At 44.1% G+C, this 18,855-nt stretch overlaps 1 protein-coding gene across 1 annotated transcript; it reads right to left on the bottom strand.

Annotated features, from left to right (window-relative positions):
• Positions 1–1,093: 1,093 nt before the first annotated feature.
• On the bottom strand, positions 1,094–17,551 carry LOC117045726 (interferon-induced GTP-binding protein Mx1-like). The gene is made up of 14 exons (XM_033147064.1): positions 17,474–17,551; positions 16,418–16,565; positions 15,450–15,639; positions 14,861–14,998; positions 14,310–14,464; positions 12,150–12,288; positions 10,397–10,595; positions 10,065–10,143; positions 9,762–9,884; positions 9,294–9,435; positions 5,387–5,545; positions 4,141–4,217; positions 2,010–2,237; positions 1,094–1,360 (listed from the first exon to the last, which is right to left on the bottom strand). The coding sequence occupies exons 2-14, from the start codon at positions 16,508–16,510 to the stop codon at positions 1,130–1,132; spliced, it is 1,953 nt and encodes a 650-aa protein (XP_033002955.1). The 5' UTR covers positions 16,511–16,565; positions 17,474–17,551; the 3' UTR covers positions 1,094–1,129.
• Between the last annotated feature and the right edge of the window lie 1,304 nt (positions 17,552–18,855).

The following is an 18,855-nucleotide window of genomic DNA, read 5'->3' as shown; positions in this document are numbered from 1 at the left end:
TGTATAAGATTACAGCCTAAGTTATCAGTTAAGAAAAATAGAGTGTGAGAGAGAATGCTGGCATAGTGTTGAAGCCACAAAGTCAGAATTGTCATTTCAAGTTCCCATTGTCCATGATACATCTAGACACGTTGTTCCCAATGTGGGGCACACGACCCACAGGGGGGCAATTTGAGAATGAATTATTAACAGTTAATGGCCTTTTAGGCTCCCTCCATGTGAATAGGAGTTCACTTTGTGAATAATACAGTAATTGTATGTCATGGGGGGGGCACCAGGATTTTAGATGCTTAGGGAGGGCCTGGCCAAAAAAATAGGTTGGGAACCACTGGTCTAGACAATGCATGCTCCTGATCTGACTGCACATTCCTAGGTTTAGGTGAACTACCATTTTCAAGGTGGAAAGTATTCATCCATGTTTTAATTGCAAGTATTGTGTAATCACTCCAAATAACCAGTAATAATTCACCTGAAGAAAAAGCCAGCATTAAAATTTCAAACACAGAATATGAAGGAAAGCAATAATTTGAGACCAGTTCAGTAACAAATACTTTTATTTTAAAAGGAGAACAAGGTTTTCTGCCATAAGTCTAGAATTTAGCATTTTTAAAATCAATTATTACTGGGATGGTGGTGGTATGAAAGCTTAAGTTGTTTATCCAGCGGTACCTTGGTTTTCAAACTTAATCCATTCCAGAAGTCCGTTCCAAAACCAAGGTGTGCTTTCCCATAGAAAGTAGTGCAAAATGGATTAATACATTTCAGACTTTTAAACCCCCCCAAACAGCAATTTAACATGAATTTTACTATTTAACGAGACCATCGATCCATAAAATGAAAGCAATAAACAATGTACTGCAGTCACACAATCAATCAATCAATCAATCAGTAGCTGAACTGGGTTCCACACAGTCACACGCAAAAAAGAGCCACAAAAACATAAAATAAATAGCAAAAACAGACAGACCTCAGTGTAACACTTAAAACAGAAGTGTGGCACTCAAATCGTCAGCATAACATTCAAAATGGAAGTGTAATACTCAAAATGGAGCACGTTTGCCTTCCGAAAAGTGTTTGCTTCTGGGTTTGCAGCATTGGAAGAGGGAATTAACACAGAGACACCTCTTGATTACACGGGGAATTTTGCTAAATGCTGTCGTGCTTTGGTGAGACGTTTGATCTTCTCCTTTAGAGTGTTCCTCACATTGGAAGTATCATGCCTCTCCTGAAGGAGAATGTCAAACTGATCTTTGTTTTGCAAGAGTTGCAGCATTGCGTTTTGTAAATTGTCAGCATAATCCTGGAGAACATATGTCCGAATAATCATGGGAATTTGGGTACCAAGACGGGTTCCTGCGCTCTGCAAACAGAATTAAGAGAAATGTTTGGGTTTTTAGACTGATTAACAGACAGACAAAACCAGGAAGGAAGCATTATTTAAAAAAACCCAAAACTAATATTACAACAGGTCATCCACTTAAACATAGGTCACTGGAAGAAGGCTCGAATCACTCCTACTAACAATCAATCCAAATAGGAGGGATAATGGGGCCTTATTTATTTCACAACTTGGTTTGGTTCTCTTGTTTTTGGGCCCAGACAATAGAGCAAATAATTTCTCTCATCATTTCTAGGCCCCGCTCCCCCTTTTTTACCATGAGAGCTCTAAGAAATAACCTGATGTATGTGGATGTGTAGGTACTTCTTTATTTAGGTCATTATGTCACATTTATGTTAGGAGCAAGCTACTCCAAAGCAATAGCTTTAAAACTTAAAAACAGAGTTCAGCTATCCTGAGAGAGGAGCAAGAGAGAGGTGGTTAAGAACTTTGCTTCAGGATAAGAACAGAAATTGTGCTCTGGCGGCGCTTCAGGTTAAGAATGGACCTCCAGAACGAATTAAGTTCTTAACCAGAGGTACTATTGTACTCTGTTTCTTTATTTTACTACTAGAGTTGTTCCATGTTGTAATGGGAAATTGAGGTGTTAAAAAAAGAAGTTGAAACTCACTTTGAAGTAAGCGTTCAAGTGGTAACTCATTTCCTCCATGGAGCATAGCTTTGCAGGAACTTGAACTTGAACTTGAACTGAATGTCCAACACCTTTCGTTCTAATACTTCTTAAATCTTCACTATAAATACTGTCCTGGGAATATACTATTTTTTCCATTTTAAACTGAGTATTGATCATGGATACCGCAGCCTCTTCTTGCTTCAGTTTTATATCTTCAATATTGATCTGCATGACAAAAGATGTTGTCTTTTTTGTTGTTGTTGTTGTTCCGCCGTAATTCATTATGAGAACCCCTACACTCAGTGTTCCCAAGTATAATCAGTAAGGCTCAAAAATTAACACCTAAAACCAGGGGTGTAGCAAGGGGGCGGGGGGGCCGCCCACCTCGGGTTCCAGGGAAGGGGGGTGGCACTTCGGCTACCTCCCCTTCACCCCGCCCCGCCGGGCGGGCCCCGAACAGGAGCATGGCGCCTTTCCCCCCTTCCAGCGGCTTTTTTCGGCATGAGGGGTGGGCCAGCAAGGAGGGAGTGTCACTAACACCCCCTCCTCACTGCCCCGCCCCTCACACAGAAAAAAAGCCACAGAAAGGGGGAAAAGGGGAAGCTTCCCCCTTTCGGCGCCAGCCACGTGCGTCGTGACGTCACGACGCACACATTGTGCCCCTCCCCCAGGGGGTGCCTCCGTGCTGCCACCGCCCTAGGCAGTGCAGAGGCTTCCTCCGTCCCTGCCTAAAACCGCTTTACCAATATAGGTCATTAGTCTATTTTGCCCACTACCCTGAATGACAGTTCCAGTGTCTCAGGCAAAGTGTTTTCAGAGATTTTAAAAAACTGGACCCTCCCGCAAGCCTTGATGGGTAGTGCAGAGCTGTCAACCTTCCTTTTTTTTTTTGCATTGAGAAATGGCCATAGCTGTCAACCTTCCTTTTTTTTGCAGTGGGAAACGGCGCTGGAATAAGGGAATTTCCCGCAAAAAAAGGGAAAGTTGACAGCTATGGTAGTGTTGTGTAGATAAGTAAGGTAAGGCATTACAAAGCACTTCCATGGGAGCTGGACAAGGTTCAAATATTTGAATTGCATGAACTCCACAAATGATGGTAGAAGAACAGTTACATTTTGAGGGAACCACAGAATAACATCTTGCGCAGAAATATCAGTGGATAATATTTCCACTTTAAAAATATAAAGCTACCATTGTGTCAAGAGCGAGCTAGCAGTAAATCACACTGTGCAAGTTGGAGTTAAGTCTTTAGCTGCAAACACACTATCTGCAAAGGAGCGTCAGGCTTAAGAAGCACAACTCATCTCTGTTAGGTTTTGCCCCCATAAAGCAGTTGCTGAGACCAAAGTCCCTGGCTCCCCACAGCTGCCTAAGTCCCCCCGCCTCCAGGATTTTTTTCCCCAAGGAAAAGGCTGCATCTACACCTCACTAATCTCCCCTTGGCCCTTTTCATACATCTTCTGGTTCTGGGAGACAAGCAGGGGAGGGAGTTTGTCACAGCAGGAAGGAGAGACACCTGTGTCTCTTCTCCAGCCAGACTCATCTCTGCCTCTTGGCCTCCTCTCCTGCTTCAGCATCTGCCTCGGATTCTGGACTTCCCTCTGCCACAGACTCTCACAGCTCACTATGCCCTGTTACCTCTTCAGTTTCTGACAGCTCATCCTTGTCCCACCACCACTCCCTGGCCTCTGAGCAACCTGTCCATGACGCATGGGCTCTCTTCTGCAGAGTAGCCCCATCCCTGCATCATATCATCTCCTTCATATATATTAGGTGGGACAAGGAAGTAGTTACAATTAAGTCAAACTATTTATTTATTTTTTAAATCTAGGATCAAGGCAGGACCTTTACATACCTGGGGGCAGAGCTCACATAAAACACTCATCATCTGAAGCGGAAGTCGGGGAGACCTTTTCAGACTGATGGGCCAGGTCTAAATTTTCCCACCCCGGGCTGCCCAGCTGTCAATCACCTGACATCATAGTGATATCAGGTGAAGCTGTGCTTTAAAGCCCTGATTGTCAGCAAGCACATTAGAGCTATCCTGGTTTTATGGATTCATTACAGGGTTTCCCCGTCCGCCTTTTGTCTAACAATCATGGTAATGACTAAATACATCACTTCTTACCTGAGCAGCTCTCAGAAGATTGTAGAAAGCATCAAAGTGTTGGTAGGCAGTTTGAATAAAATTTTCCCGCACAAGTTCTAGAAAACAGGGAGAACCATTCAAAGGCACAAAATCTTAAGAGAAAAATTGTGGCTATAATTCCTAAGCCACTGGCCAAAGTAAATAATATACTGTCCTGTGAATTGTTGGAAAAAACTGGGCCCCTGGGTTTGTGTCTTTACACACCTTCACCTCTACCAACACACACACATGGGGGTGCCAACTATTTCTGGGCAGGGGGCTGAGCCTCCCCCAATAGTGAGGGGGCCGTCATCCCCCACCACTGCTGGGCAAGTGCTGGCCTGCTGCCCCCCCCCAATGTGGGGAGCAAGTCGGCGCCCCTGCACACACGTGTTCACATCAGTTAAATTGTGCAACATGTCAGAAAAGAATGACCACTCTTGCTATCGTGTCTCTCCTGGCTACCATTAACCCAACCTTCTGCTCAGAGGCATGCATGCAGATTAGAGTGTTTGTGTGTGTACAATATGTTGAGAAAGACAAAGAGACTGGGAAAACTCAAGTAAACAATATTAATGGGAATTGCTTCCTAGGAAGTATTTTGTTAGGATTAGGATCAGAACGATCAACTGACAGAAGACATAGAAGATCTTGTGGTATAATAATCAATTATTACTTATAATGTGGTCAATCTCTATTTAATTTTATATCTATATCTATATTTAATATTTCATCTTTCCTTTCAAGGTCAATATATTATATGCTAAGAACTATGCAGATATAAAAAAGGACACAAGTCATGAAGACCATTGGATTAAATGGTGTATGCAAATGAATTATGAGCTCTTACTGGCTTTCACAAAGCCAATAAAACATTTAGGCTGTGATTCTATACCTAATTACCTGGTATAAAATTCAATGAAATTTACTTTTGAGTGGACATGTATAAGATTGCACTACAGAAGGTAGTGCTCTTAACAGAGAATAATTTGTTTTTCTGCAAGTGACATTTAAAGTGTTTTGATTACCCTGCATTTGTCAATCAAAACATTCACAATACTTATGTGTATTAAAATAAAATAAAAACTATTGTGTTTTAAAACTGCTATTTCTATATCAAGAGTACATCAACAACATTCAGAAATGATATATTCCAGACTAAATTATATTCCTAAAATCATACATGAAACCCTTTTCATAAACCAGATATTAGAAACAGAAACCATGTTGCTACTGTAAAACGTACCTGCTATAACTGTCAACATTTCAACAGCTGGTGTTCTCAGCATCATAATTTGTTGTCTGACAATGGTCTCAAAGGTCTTGTAATTAATAAACCCTGGGAGTTCTTTGCCACGATATTTATTTTCATAGCTGTGAAATTCATCTTTCATAGCATCTCTTACTGCAACATTTAAAAAATTGCATTAGAAGAAGAAGGCAGTCTGACTTCCGGCAAGGCAAAATGGCGCATGGCACGGCAGGGCACAGCTCCTGAGGGCGGCCAGCGTGCCCGTGCTGCCTGGCCGGATTTCGGGCCGTCGAGATCACCGCTGTTGCTGTGCGGGTCCCGGGAGTGCGCGGCAGATCAATCGGGGAGCGACTAAAGGCCCTCCCCCAGCGGGCCAGAGCCGAGAGCACCCGGCCAGCGGCCTAGAGGAACCTTGAGGCCTGGGACCACCCATCCTGCGGTGCGCTGGTGCTCCGGAGAGGGAGGGAGGAGGCTCCTACCTCGCCGCCGCTGCCGCCACCTCCGCCGCCGCCGCTGCCGCCCTGTTAGGGAGAGGGACCCTCTGAAAGGAAGGGCCCCGATCCCTTGTTCCTGCGCCGCTGCACCGGGGACGTCCGGCCGCCCAGAGGAGGCCCTGGCCCGACCGCCCCACCATTGAGCCACTGCCGCCGCTGCTACCGCCGAGGGAGAGGAGGACAAGGAAAAGAAAAGAGAAAGGGAAGGGAAGGGGGGAAAGGGTTTTTTGTTTCTCCCCCTCCCCTTTTTTTTAAAAAAATATTTATTATTATTTTAATTTTCCCCCTCTAATCAATTTTTTTCTTAATTAGTGTTATTATCACTTTATCCCCCCTTTTTTCCTCTACACTTTTTACTTTTTGTTTCTCATAAAATTTTCTTTTTCTCTACAATTTTTTGACATTGAAGAGGGAGGGAAGAGAGAGGAGAAAGGAGAGAGAGAGAAAAAAGTGTTTCCCCATTTTCTTTCTTTCTCTCTTTTTTATAGAAAAAAACATTTTTATATTACTACTATCACCTCCTCCCTCCATTTTTCAATACATACATTCCCCTTTCATACATTTCCCCCCTTTAACCCCCCCCTTTAAAACAACAACAACACCCCTTTCCCCCTGTTTTCAGCCCCCTTTTGCTAAAGTCCTATTGTTACCATTTTTTGAATACATCCATACATTACTCGGAGTACACTCTCCACACCCCCACAAAAGGGAGAGACGTTTTTGGTTGCTGATGTCCTCTTTGCTCTCAGCTTCCTCTAATTTACCTCTACTCCACCTCCTCCCTCTCAACACATAAACACTCTCCTTAAACCCCTTCCCAGACGCTGGCCCCTTTTTATTCATCTGTCCCCTGTTCTTCCCTCCTACCCCACTTCTCACTCTCCATCCCCACTTTTGTTTTCTATCCTTTTTACTTGCTTGCTTGCTTGCTTGTTTGATGGTTTGTCTGACTTTTAACCGAACCCCCCTCCCACTCCTTTTGCCTATCGGTCTGCTTTTGAGGGGGGAGTCTTTTCTCTCCCCACCCACCCCTTTTTAACACAAGACTTCTGGGATGCTGTAAGGGTTCTGCTGTGGTTCCTCACAAGTAAAGAGGCCCAACTCAGGTCTTGTATATTTACAGGTTTTATTGTGCAGATACGTACAGTGCAGAGCTCAAAAGTCCATGACCAGCTTAGTCACTTCCAGATCCCAGAAGTGGCGCTTTTCTGGAGCGCCCCCAACGTAAGAACTTGGGCACCCCTAGTCTCCTCCTTCCCTCCTTACGTTTCATACCCCTGCGTAATTGGGGCAACGAAACTGTCGTTGCTCCCTCTTGGCTGGATCCGCTGTGGGCGTTGGGTCTCTGGAGCATCCCCCAACCCTCTCTCCACTAGGCTGCTTTCCTTCCTGTCACTCCCGCTGGAAGTCCCCCTGCTATCCCTGCAGTGCTGGGGCTCTCCATCCCTTGACAGCCCCTGCACCACCCTGCTGGGCACTGACTGTTCCCTGACAACACCCAAATGCCCTGGTTAACACAACACCAATTACATGCCCTCTTAAACAATCAGCAGCAACTAGACCCCTGACAACCTTCAAAAACCTCATCCTAATGACAAAGGGACATGGCAGAGGGATGGTATCCACAATATACAAAATACTACTCAAGAATCCCATGAGCTCCCTAGACACAATCAAAAAAGCAATGGGAGGATGACACAGGATACAAAATCAACCCCACCCAATGGACCAGAATGTGGTCTAAACCCCCCTTTCAATCCATGTCAATGAAAAGAGATGAACTCACCCTAAAACTAACCTACAGGTGGTATCTAATGCCAAGAAAATTAGCGCTAATATGCCCAGGAACCTCGCCAAAATGCTGGAGAGGGTGCACCTCCACAGGCACATACTTCCACATGTGGAGGGAGTGCCCCAAAATCCAATCATTCTGGACAACAATCATATGAGAAATATGTAAAATAACCAAGCAAGTGCTAGAAACCACCCCAGAATTGGTCTTACTAAACATCTTCCAAGACAATAATGCCCACTTACAACACAAAGAACTCATAACCCATCTACTCTCAGCAGCCAGAAACATCATAACCAGATACTGGAAAGACCTGTCAGGAGTAAGCATGGACCAATGGTACCAAGTACTATGGGAAACAGCCCTACTAGAAAAACTAACCAGTAACCTGAAACTGACACGGGGACAAACAGAAGAAGACACCTTCACCCCGGTATGGTTCCCCTTCATCACAAACACAGTCCAACAAGACAATGACAAAAATCTACCGACAGCATACAAATCAATATGGCTAACCTGATCAAAAACACCCACCCCACTCACAGAGGAAACCAAAAGATCACCACACCCAACCACAAATGAACAATCACACCCTACGCCAATCCCGACCTCTCTCACCACCAAAGAAGCACAAGTGAACAACAGAGAACCTGCACAAACAACGCTGACACCAAACCCTAAATATATTAAGTAAAATAGAAATATTGTCACCCCACCTTACCCATCTCCACATCCCACCCACCTCTTTCCACCTCCTCTCCCTAATGTCTCAATACCAAAACTGATTTGTAAAAATGTTACATGGAAAAAATACGAGAGAGACATTGCTCACACCTTTGTAAATCAATAAAATCCTTAATAAAAATTAATAAAAGAAGAAGAGTTTAGATTTGATGTCCCGCTTTATCACTACCCGAAGGAGTCTCAAAGTGGCTAACATTCTCCTTTCCCTTCCTCCCCCACAACAAACACTCTGTGAGGTGAGTGGGGCTAAGAGACTTCAAAGAAGTGTGACTAGCCCAAGGTCTACCAGCAGCTGCATGTGGAGGAGCGGAGAGACAAACCCGGTTCACCAGATTACGAGTCCACCACTCTTAACCACTACACCACACTGGCTCTCTCATTAAGTATTCACCCTCAGCTTTCAAGGCTCCAGTACTGATGAAGTTAATAATCATGGCTACTCCATGAATTATAGAACACACATTTTTAAACCTGCTTTTTTTTTTTGCAAGACTGATATTGGAACATGTCTATCTCAAAAGAAAAAGAAAAATGGGCTGCATGCACAGGTAAACAAATATCTGTGCACATGCCCAAAATGAACCTCAGGTTTCTGGAATTCAGAGATGATAGGGACAACAGCACACAATGTGCATATATCCCATCAAGCACCACATCCACCCACTAGTGTGGATAGGAAATATTGAGATCAGAGTTCAACTGAAAATGCTCATGTATGAACAAACATGCACAAAATTGCACATGGAAAAATAGGTCTTTGCAAACTACATGCACGCTATCACTCTGATGTGTACACAGCCAGCATGAGAATTCAGGTTAAAACTGGGTGTTCACTTGCAGGGGGAAAAATAAGAATTTTGAAACAGTTTACCATTTAGTGCATTTCTGTTTATCTCCTCTTGCCATTGATTAAAGTTATTTCTCACTTTTGTGAACAATCTTGTTTTTTTCGAATACATTGAATCTTCTCCTTGTACTTTATTTAAGATGTCTTGGTTAAAAAGCCTGATTTTCTGTAATAAGAATATATATAACCTTTTAATGCAAAAAGGGTGCTGGACTGCAACCAACTTCCATCACCCTTGACCATTTGTCTCCCCACCCCCTGTTTTTCACTGGTTTGTTGGTGTTTATTTGGTCTTTCATTATCAACATTCTTTTTAAACATACATTATTGCATTCAAGCTCGAAAATGTCTGCCAGCGTTCAAGGCCTAAACCTCTTCTACCAAAATTACACACTGATATTTAGGTAATTAGTTTTCAGTTTCCTGAGAAACACATATATTAAAATTTTCAGGCATTCCAGAAATAAAAATGGAAACCCCACGTTTATTTACTTGTATGAGGAAAGCCATCTTCTCTTCCGTGTTTCCAGGCACATCTTGACCACATTTTCGCAGCTCTGCATTTGTTACCTCTAGCTTTTCCTTAATTTGTTTTTGCAAAGTTGGCAATGTTTTCTGAAAGACAGACATGCACCAAGAAGGAAAGTATTCAGTCTTAATTCCCAGAATGTTTCAGCACCTCTTTAGAGTGAATTCACAGAATCATTCACAGAATCTGACACTTGACTGAGGTACGTACAATTATTTCAAAGCACTAACAACATTAGTTATTCAAATGAATCCGTATTCTCTTACGCTAATGTGCTCTATCAGCTCCTGTGTAAGCCTTTCTGCCAAAAGTGGGATGGTAGCTCTGCCTTCCTCCAAAAGAGATCTAGCAGGAAACAAGAGTAATTAAATTTAAAAGTATGACACAAGTATAATCCAGATAAACAGGCTGGTAGGCAGTTCCCATTACTGTATTTGTTCAAATGGGGCTCAAAGAATCTTTGGAGTGCTCAGACCCAGTGTGTGGAATACTGCTCAACCTGATGCTCTCATTGGATTCACTTAGTTTGGCATTCTATTTCAACCAACAAAGACCACAATGAAGGGATATCTTTCTTTCTTTTTAAAAATAAGGCTACCTGAAAAAATCATGTTCTTCAAAAAATTCTCTCTCTTTCTCAATTGCATCTCCCAAAGTCACTTTGTCGTTGATGTCACTTTGCCCACGACATTTAACGATCATATATCCTTTTCTCAGGGGGACTCTTTGATTCCGGATTATGTCCACCACTTCTGTCTCTGTTCCCTTGTCGACCAAGTCAGGCTTGGTCAGGATGCCTGTGAAATAATGGATGCATAGGAAGAAAAGTATTTTATTTTACTTCTTTTGAGAAAAGGTAGTACATATTGTGAACCAGGTCACCTTTGAACCCAGGGACCTGTATGGGAAAAGTGTGTCTCCGAACTTCCTCACTACTGTGAAATTATGGTGACTGTCCACATTTTTTTCGATTAGGAAACAGAGGACTTCAAAGTGAGAGCATGTGTGTTTGAGGCCTGCCTACAAAAGATGACTTAGATGACAGAGCATTTTCTTCTCCCACGTCTCAAGTATTTATTGGGGGTGGGATGAGTTTCTTTCACATGGAACACTCAAACAAGAAGATTGTAGAACAGCTTCACTAGCCTGCTACCATTCAGATGTTTTAGACTTCCAAGTCCTACCATCTCTGACCATTGGGCAATCTTGGCTGGAGGCCAATGAATGTTGTAGCTCAGTACATCTGGAAGACACCAGGTTGGCAAAAGCTGTTTCAATTCCCAGCACTCTTAAACTACAGTTTACAGGATTTAAATGTACGGTGTGGATCTGTTCTCCATTTGGAAGCAGAGCATTGCATAAGGGTGCAGTGAGGAGGGAGAAAAACAGCCAGGACTCAGCCTGGGGGATCCAGCAGCAGCAGCAGCAACAGGGCCTGGAAGTCTTATCTTTTGTGCCACTGGAACAGTTTGCATTTGGAAGAAATGGCTGACCATCTGATAGTAACTGAAAGAGAGACTGCAGCTTGCCAGACCAGCTTATCAGATGGGCTGCAGAACCAATAGGAAGCCAACTGTACTTGGCTCAATACAAGTACTTATATTGGGTTTGGCTCCCCAGTCTGCACAATCTGTCACTACATACCTGATATACAGATTTCTGTTGCCTCACCATGCTTGATGTCTGGAGCCTGACCTATGGCCTTGGACCATGTTACCGGCCTCTGCTCCTTTGGACCCATGATTGCTGCCCTTGGCCCACACAGATTCTGGCCCACACTTCTTGCTGCTGAGTCCATCCTTCCCACCCAACCCCCAATATTCTTCTATTTCTCTGTACAGATGTGCAGTCCACAACAGCAAAAAGCTGCAGCAGAATCAGCCAGAAGAATTCAGCCTACTATGTGAAGTGTGCAGGCCTAGAATATTCACAGAATATATAGTTGATAAGTCACCATTTGAGTAAATACAGCAGAAAGAGGGTTGATTTGGGGGCTAACACAAAATAATAGCAAAAACTGATTACCATATATTCCGGCGTATAAGACGACCCCCAACTTTTCCAGTTAAAATATAGAGTTTGAGATTCTCCACCTAGCGTATAAGACGACCCCCGACGTTTGAGAAGATTTTCCTGGATTAAAAAGTAGTCTTATATGCCAGAATATACAGTAGATGCTTGGCAAAATGATGCCTGGCAAAATGTTAAGAAGTGAATAGGCTATGGCAAGACCTCTAAATAAAATTCTGAATGACACAAATCAAACAGGGTGGTAGGATTCCTGCAGTAATAACCTATCTTCCCTGTAGTTAAAAACACCACCACCACTTTTAAGTGTTTATTTAACTTACCAAGTGTTCTCTCCCCCTTGGGATCTACTTCTTGAGCCATTTTCAGTGCCTCTGTTGTTGCAATGTCTACATTACTGGGAACCACTACCAAATTGATGGTTTCTTGTTTGTTAATATACTTCTTAATTAAATTTATTATCTGTAACAAAATTCAGACAATAAGAGCTGTGTTATATGGCACCTTATAAAATGAATAAATGCAGCCAACTAAAATTTTGTACAAAACTGGAACAATACAAGAATCTGTTGTGCCAAAGCAGTGGATTTATTAACATAATTGCTGTATTGAACTAATCAAGGAATTGGGGGGTGATCAACATTGTTGTACTTTAACACCCATCAGCCCCAACCAGCATGGGATGATGGGAGTGAGTCCAACAACATCAGGTTTCCCACTGCTGTGTTACCAAGGATTTCAATGCAATTTACAAAAAAAATTACCCGTATATACCCGAATATAAGCCAACCCGAATATAAACCGAGGCACCTAATTTTCCCACAAAAACCTGGGAAAGCTTATTGACTCAAGTATAAGCCGGTTCACCTTTGCCACTGTGGAGGAGGAGGAGGAACGAGCAGCCCGAAAGCAGCCCTTTGGGCTGCTCCTTCCTCTTCCTCCTTTGCCAAGTTTGCATTTATGCGAGCAGTTCAGGAATGGAACAAGCTGCCTGGGGAGAGTAAAGAACCGCCGTTCTTGTACGCTTCTTAAGGAATGGTTGACTGGGGAGAGCGGGTGGCGGCACGAGCGGAGAGAAAGGGCTTCTTTCTTGCCGCCCCCACCGCCCGCCTCACTCAAGTATAAGCCGAGGGCAGCTTTTTCAGCACAAAAAATGTGCTGAAAAACTAGGCTTATACTCAAGTATATACAGTACAAAAATTAAAACAATAAATAAAGCAAACTAAGCAAGCAGCAAATAAAAAGCTGCTAGTAAAAGTTTTTTTTTAATGTGGTAAAAAATGTTTTAAAATATATCAAAGGTGGCACGAGGCATACCTGCCAGCCAGTGTTCACCTAACCTCTTGACAAATGAGTCAATAATAATAATAATAATAATAATAATAATAATAATCTATACCCTGCCCATCTGGCTGGGCTTCCCCAGCCACTCTGGGCAGCTTCCAACAAAATATTAAAATACAATAATCAATCAAACATTAAAAGCTTCCCTAAACAGAGCTGCCTTCAGATGTCTTCTGAAAGTCTGGTAGTTGTTGTTCCCTTTGACATGTAGTGGGAGGGCGTTCCACAGGGCGAATGCCACTACCGAGAAGGCCCTCTGTCTGGTTCCCTGTAACTTGGCTTCTCACAGTGAGGGAACCTCAGTGTCCAGTTAGATCGATGGGGGTGGATACGCTCCTTCAGATATATGGGACCGAGGTCGTTTAGTGCTTATAGGGTCAGCACCAACACTTTGAATTGTGCTCGGAAACATACTGGGAGCCAATGTAGGTCTTTCAAGACCGGTGTTATGTGGTCTCGGTGGCCGCTCCCAGTCACCAGTCTAGCTGCCGCATTCTGGATTAGTTGTAGTTTCCAGGTCACCTTCAAAGGTAGCCCTACATAGAGCACATTGCAGTAATCCAAACGAGAGATAACCAGAGCATGCACCACTCTGGCAAGACAGTCCGTGGACAGATAGGGTCTCAGCCTGCATACCAGATGGAGCTGATAAACATCTGCCCTGGACACAGAATTAACCTGCGCCTCCATGGACAGCTGTGAGTCCAAAATGACTCCCAGGCTGCACACCTGGTCCTTCAGGGGCACAGTTACCCCATTCAGGACCAGGGAGTTGCTTACCTGGATGGAGAAATGTGGTGCAAGTGCACCAGCAGAAGTGCCAGATTGGTTTTGCTAGTGTATTTCAACCTTCCTGACCTCCCCACCACCTCATCTCTCTCTTTCCTGTAAGCAGCTCTCAGGAGGTCAGGGGAGCACCAGTGCTCCACCATGCCACCCACTTCTGCCCCTAACTGGAGCACCACCCCTAAAATCCCTTCTCCCTTGTAGATGTAAGCCTTACCTCCAGTGGGTGGCATTTGGAGAAGGGCATCATACCTTTAGCATGTCAGGACAGGAGGAGGCACTCCCATACTTTGATGTATCCACCCAATTCATTTTCAGGATTCTACCAGTTCTGAACACAATCTTCTTTTTACCTGCTGTCCAATGTCTTTTGGCTGATCACCCACAGCCACTCTTGCGATTCCTGGCAGGTCAATCAGAGTCAGGTCCGGAACATCCGAGGAGCTGATTTCCAAACTAATTAATTCTGAGCTAATGCCGGATCCTGAGCCAGCCATTGCATTCTGGGCTGTATTATAGGAGGAAAAACAAAGTAATAGTGCAGAAATCTTTTGGGGGGGGGAATCTGTTCTTACAGGCCACTAAGTGAACACTTCCGCAGAAATGTGTTCTTCTATAATAGAATAGGCAGAAAAGGAAACTAATTACAAAGATAAGCATTTGGAATTTCTGCTTGGTGCAAGGAAAGACACTGAAAACCATCACAGAAAAACTCTGTTTTATGTATAGCCCAACCCTAGTAACAATTTAATATCTGTTTGGCTGCCCACTAGAGGATATACAAAAGAGTAATTTAGATAGCAATTCTATGTGCATCGATATGCAAACTAGCTCTCCTGAACAGTGAGACGTGCTTCTGTGTTAACATCCATAGGATTGCACTGTCAGAGACAGTTACCGGTACCTCTAATGATTTGTTCTTCCACTTGTCTCGAGCTATTCATATCTTCCACTGTGTTCAGATATGAAATTTTCCCTTTCCATTCCTTCGTGTTGTGTGTTTTCTTCAGCTTGAGCTCTAAGGGGCATCTCGTAACAATACCTGTAAAGTGAAAAAAGCAAGCATAAAGGAATGGGATTGTAGAAGGAATGGAAGATGACAGGGAAGGGCAAAGGGAGCCCTACTCTATCTTGAATGTCACCAAAACATGGGTGGGCCAAGGAAAGCCTGGTCGTATCAGCAGGTAGAACTAGGGCCAGCAAGGAGACCAGGGAAGAGATTTAATGTGGGGTCTCAGTAAGGGTTTCTTCATAGAAAATGAGGAAGGAATGAAGGATCAGGCTAAGTTGAAGACCAGGTGGAATAGCTCTGTCTTACAGGCCCTGCGGAAGTAGATCAAGTCCTGCAGGGCCCTAGTCTCATGGGACAGAGTATTCCACCAGGTTGGAGCCATCACTGAAAAGGCCCTGGCCCTGGTGGATTGCATCACATTGACTCATGAAGATGCTGGGCATTTAAAAAGAGGAAAAGCAAGGGGGGGAGGAATTCTCACCACTGCCCCTTGGAAGAGCAACTCCAGAAAGAGCTTCCAGAACTGAGCTTTTCCCTGAGCTTTGATCTCCAATCACAGCAATTGCTGGCAATGCTAAGTCCTTTTCCACTCCGAGGGCTCTCAGAGAATCAATAAGGTCAATACATGGGCGGACTTTCTCTTCATACTGGGTGCTCAGGACACTTGCACTCTGAAAGAAAAACAAAACAAAAGGGCACCTGTGACCAGAACTAGAATTAGTTTTCAAGTCCAATAAACCATTTTCAACAATAAATATTAGTGATGTGGAGCAGCAACTGTTTTCTTAAGTGCCTTGTAAGCTTCCCAGGTCCTTTCCACCTGCTCATATTTGCACATACGTGCAATGATATATGGGTAATTCCTATACATCCTTATCATGGGCATCACTATAAGAAGAGCCAAGGTGGATCAAGCCAAAGGCCCAGCTAGTCCAGCATCCCGTTCTCATAGTGGCCAACCAGTTGCCTATGGAAAACTCGCAAGCATAACTTGAGGGCAACTGCGCTCTCTCTGCTTGCGATTCCTAGAATCTGGAATATGGAGACATACTGCGCCTGACAGTGGAGATAGAACTTAACTGTCGATCCCTGACATTAACCATCAAGATAGCCTATTCCTCCAAAATTATGTCTAATCCTCTTTCAAATCCATCCAAGTTGGTGACCTATCACTACATCTTGTGGGAGTGAACTCCAAAGATTAACTAAGTGTTGTTTGAAGAAATACTACCTTTGGTCTGCCCCGAATCTTCCAAAATTCAGCTTTATCGGATAACCTTCCCACCCCACACCCCAGGCTCTAGCATTATAAGAGGGACGATTCAAACCCAAAATATTTATGGTTTCCTTGCACCCAGAATCCTTACTGGGGTATCTAGGTCTGCATCATAGTATTTAAGAGGTATCCCTTACAGATGTTGATTCATAGCTGTGTATTTCTGATAGTACCTCTATAAGATTACTCTTCAGTGGAGAGGAGACATTTTCCATTTTACTCTTCAGTGGATTGGAGTCACTTTTCTTTTCACGCTTGACCGACATGTTGCTCCCTCGGAATTAAAATATTTTCGTAGATTGGAAAATCAGTTTGCCTGGTCTTAGTAAGAAAAAAGATTTTGATTTTATTCTGATGTGCAGGCTGCTTCTGAGAGAAATTCTAAGGCCAGTATCTTTGGTGGAAGTACATTGCTCTTGAACTATTAAAGCCTGAGCCGCCCCTTCTCCCACACCAGAGTCAGTGGTTTGTATTTTCTGCTATTAATTGGTTGGAAAACTATCCATGATAGCAAAGTTAAAACAAAATACAGTATATGTAACCTTGTTACATATCTTTGGGGATTTTGGGGGGATATAATTTAAAGAACTATGAACACTGGTAGAAAGTTTACTGTCCTCCCATTCAAGATAATGAGCCAGACACTTTGCAGTGAGCTCAACGATCCATACAAAAAAATTAAAGGGTGCCACTGAACTACATGATGCCCTAAGTATTTGCAAAGCAAATCCCTAGCCATTGACTCTGCATTGGTGTCAATCCTTATCCCCCTCCCCATCCAAGGCTCCTAGCAGTGGTGTAGGAAGGGCGGGGCGCCCCATGTTCCAGAGGAGGGGGGGGGGTGACACTTGGTGGCCCCTACCCAAACTGAGCCCCGCACCCATCCGTACTGCTTTACGTACGGCCGGGGCAGCCCCACGACCCGCTGCTCAGTCGGCGGCTCGCCTGGTTGCCGCGGGAGCAGCAGCGCCAGCACGGGTGGACTGGGCATGCGCGGCATTTCTGTGCATGCGCGGCATTTCTGTGCATGCGCAGTCCATCTGGTATCATGACACTCCCACCCCCAGGGGGGTGCCCCAGGCAGCCAAGAGGCTTCCTCCGCCACTGGCTCCTAGCATTAGCCATGCCTCCCTGATCTACCCAGTCAGAATTGGGCTACACCATTCCTGAAAACCAAAATGCTATTGCATGCACCCCAATATCTGAACAGCAAGAGAGTCCACGTGTACCTGCACTATCCCAGGGTTTGGCTTCCTTGGAATGAAGTTCTATAGAGCCTGTGGTGTCATTAGTCTATATGGTTTTCTTTACAACCTATACACAACCTAAGAATAGAATGGAGCAGCATTAGCACTCAACAAGTTCTTGCTTCCCCATTAGGTTTCCAGGGAAGCCTCAAGCCACAATGCTGGGTTCAGCATAGAGCAAGACAGCATCTCTAGCTTCCAGCAAAGATCAAACTCACTCACACACAGCCCCTCTGCACCCTCTGGCTTACTCCTAGGATGAGGTGGGGAAAAGCTCACCCATTCGTCTCTATGGCAACAGTGCCCACTCTTTAATATGCAGATGATGGGTATTTGGCTAGGGCAATTACCTTGACCAGGCATAGGCAACCTTCGGCTCTCCAGATGTTTTGGCCTACAACTCCCATGATCCCTAGCTAACAAGACCAGTGGTCAGGGATGGTGGGAATTGTAGTCCAAAACATCTGGAGAGCCGAAGGTTGCCTATGCCTGACCTTGACAAAGGAAGTAGTTTGACTGGTTCAGCAAGTTTCCTCTTATAGATGTTACCTTCTCATACATTGGACTACAGCTTTCAAAGAGATCTCTGGATATCCTCCATACTGACCCCCCAAATAAATGACCCCCCCAAGCAATATATAGTTGAATGCCACATAAGAATCACTCTGAGTCTCTTATTTGTAAATTAAGAATGAGTTTAGTTTTGACATGCCACAGGCATGTTTCTGAAACCTTTGAATTCAATTTGGCAATCTCTCTGCCTGCCGCTAGATCTTCTCTTCCACACATAGAGCAAGCAAAGATCCTTGTATACAGTAGCACACACATGGGCTTGTGATAGGAATTCTGGATTGGGATGCTAATTCCAAGGACCGACATTAGCAAAGGAAGGGAACAGGGACCACAATGGTACAAAACAGCTACAATCACCTGTAAGTCTGCTCCCAAGGGGGAAAATGTGGCAGAGCCTGTCCTTATAGGAAGGCAGGCACTCGGCCACACTGTCTGTGTGTGTGTGTGTGTGTGTGTGTTGTCCACTCAGCCAGTGATCAGCTAATAGCCCACGCTGCAATCAGTGAACACTCATGGATATCTCACAAGACCATGTGATGCAGGCAAAAAACATTCACGCTCATACACAAACACACTTGCTGGCTTGGAGAACAGACCAGGCATCAGACAGGATGTTACAAACCAGCTCTTCCCTGTTTAGTCCTTTCTGTAGGTCTTCTCCAAGGATAGCCAGCATGGTGCCTTCCAGTTGCTGCTAGACTACAACTCCCATCAATCCCACTCCTAACCAGCATGGACAATGGTTATGGATGAAGGGAATTGTAACCCAACAATTTCTGGAGGGCACCACA

This window comes from Lacerta agilis, chromosome 4, assembly GCF_009819535.1.
Source record: "Lacerta agilis isolate rLacAgi1 chromosome 4, rLacAgi1.pri, whole genome shotgun sequence".
Lineage (NCBI taxonomy): Eukaryota > Metazoa > Chordata > Lepidosauria > Squamata > Lacertidae > Lacerta > Lacerta agilis.
This window is presented reverse-complemented; position numbering and strand designations above follow the sequence as displayed.

What these genes read in the sequence shown, in the direction of transcription:
- LOC117045726 (XM_033147064.1), bottom strand. Translation starts at nt 16,510, where the DNA reads ATGTCGGTCAAGCGTGAAAAGAAAAGTGACTCCAATCCACTGAAGAGT. An exon ending in CAAGGGGGAGAGAACACTTG is followed by an intron (nt 10,596 to 12,149) that starts GTAAGTTAAATA and finishes ATTATTTCACAG; the next exon opens with GCATCCTGACCAAGCCTGAC. An exon ending in GAAGAACATGATTTTTTCAG is followed by an intron (nt 10,144 to 10,396) that starts GTAGCCTTATTT and finishes GTTTCCTGCTAG; the next exon opens with ATCTCTTTTGGAGGAAGGCA.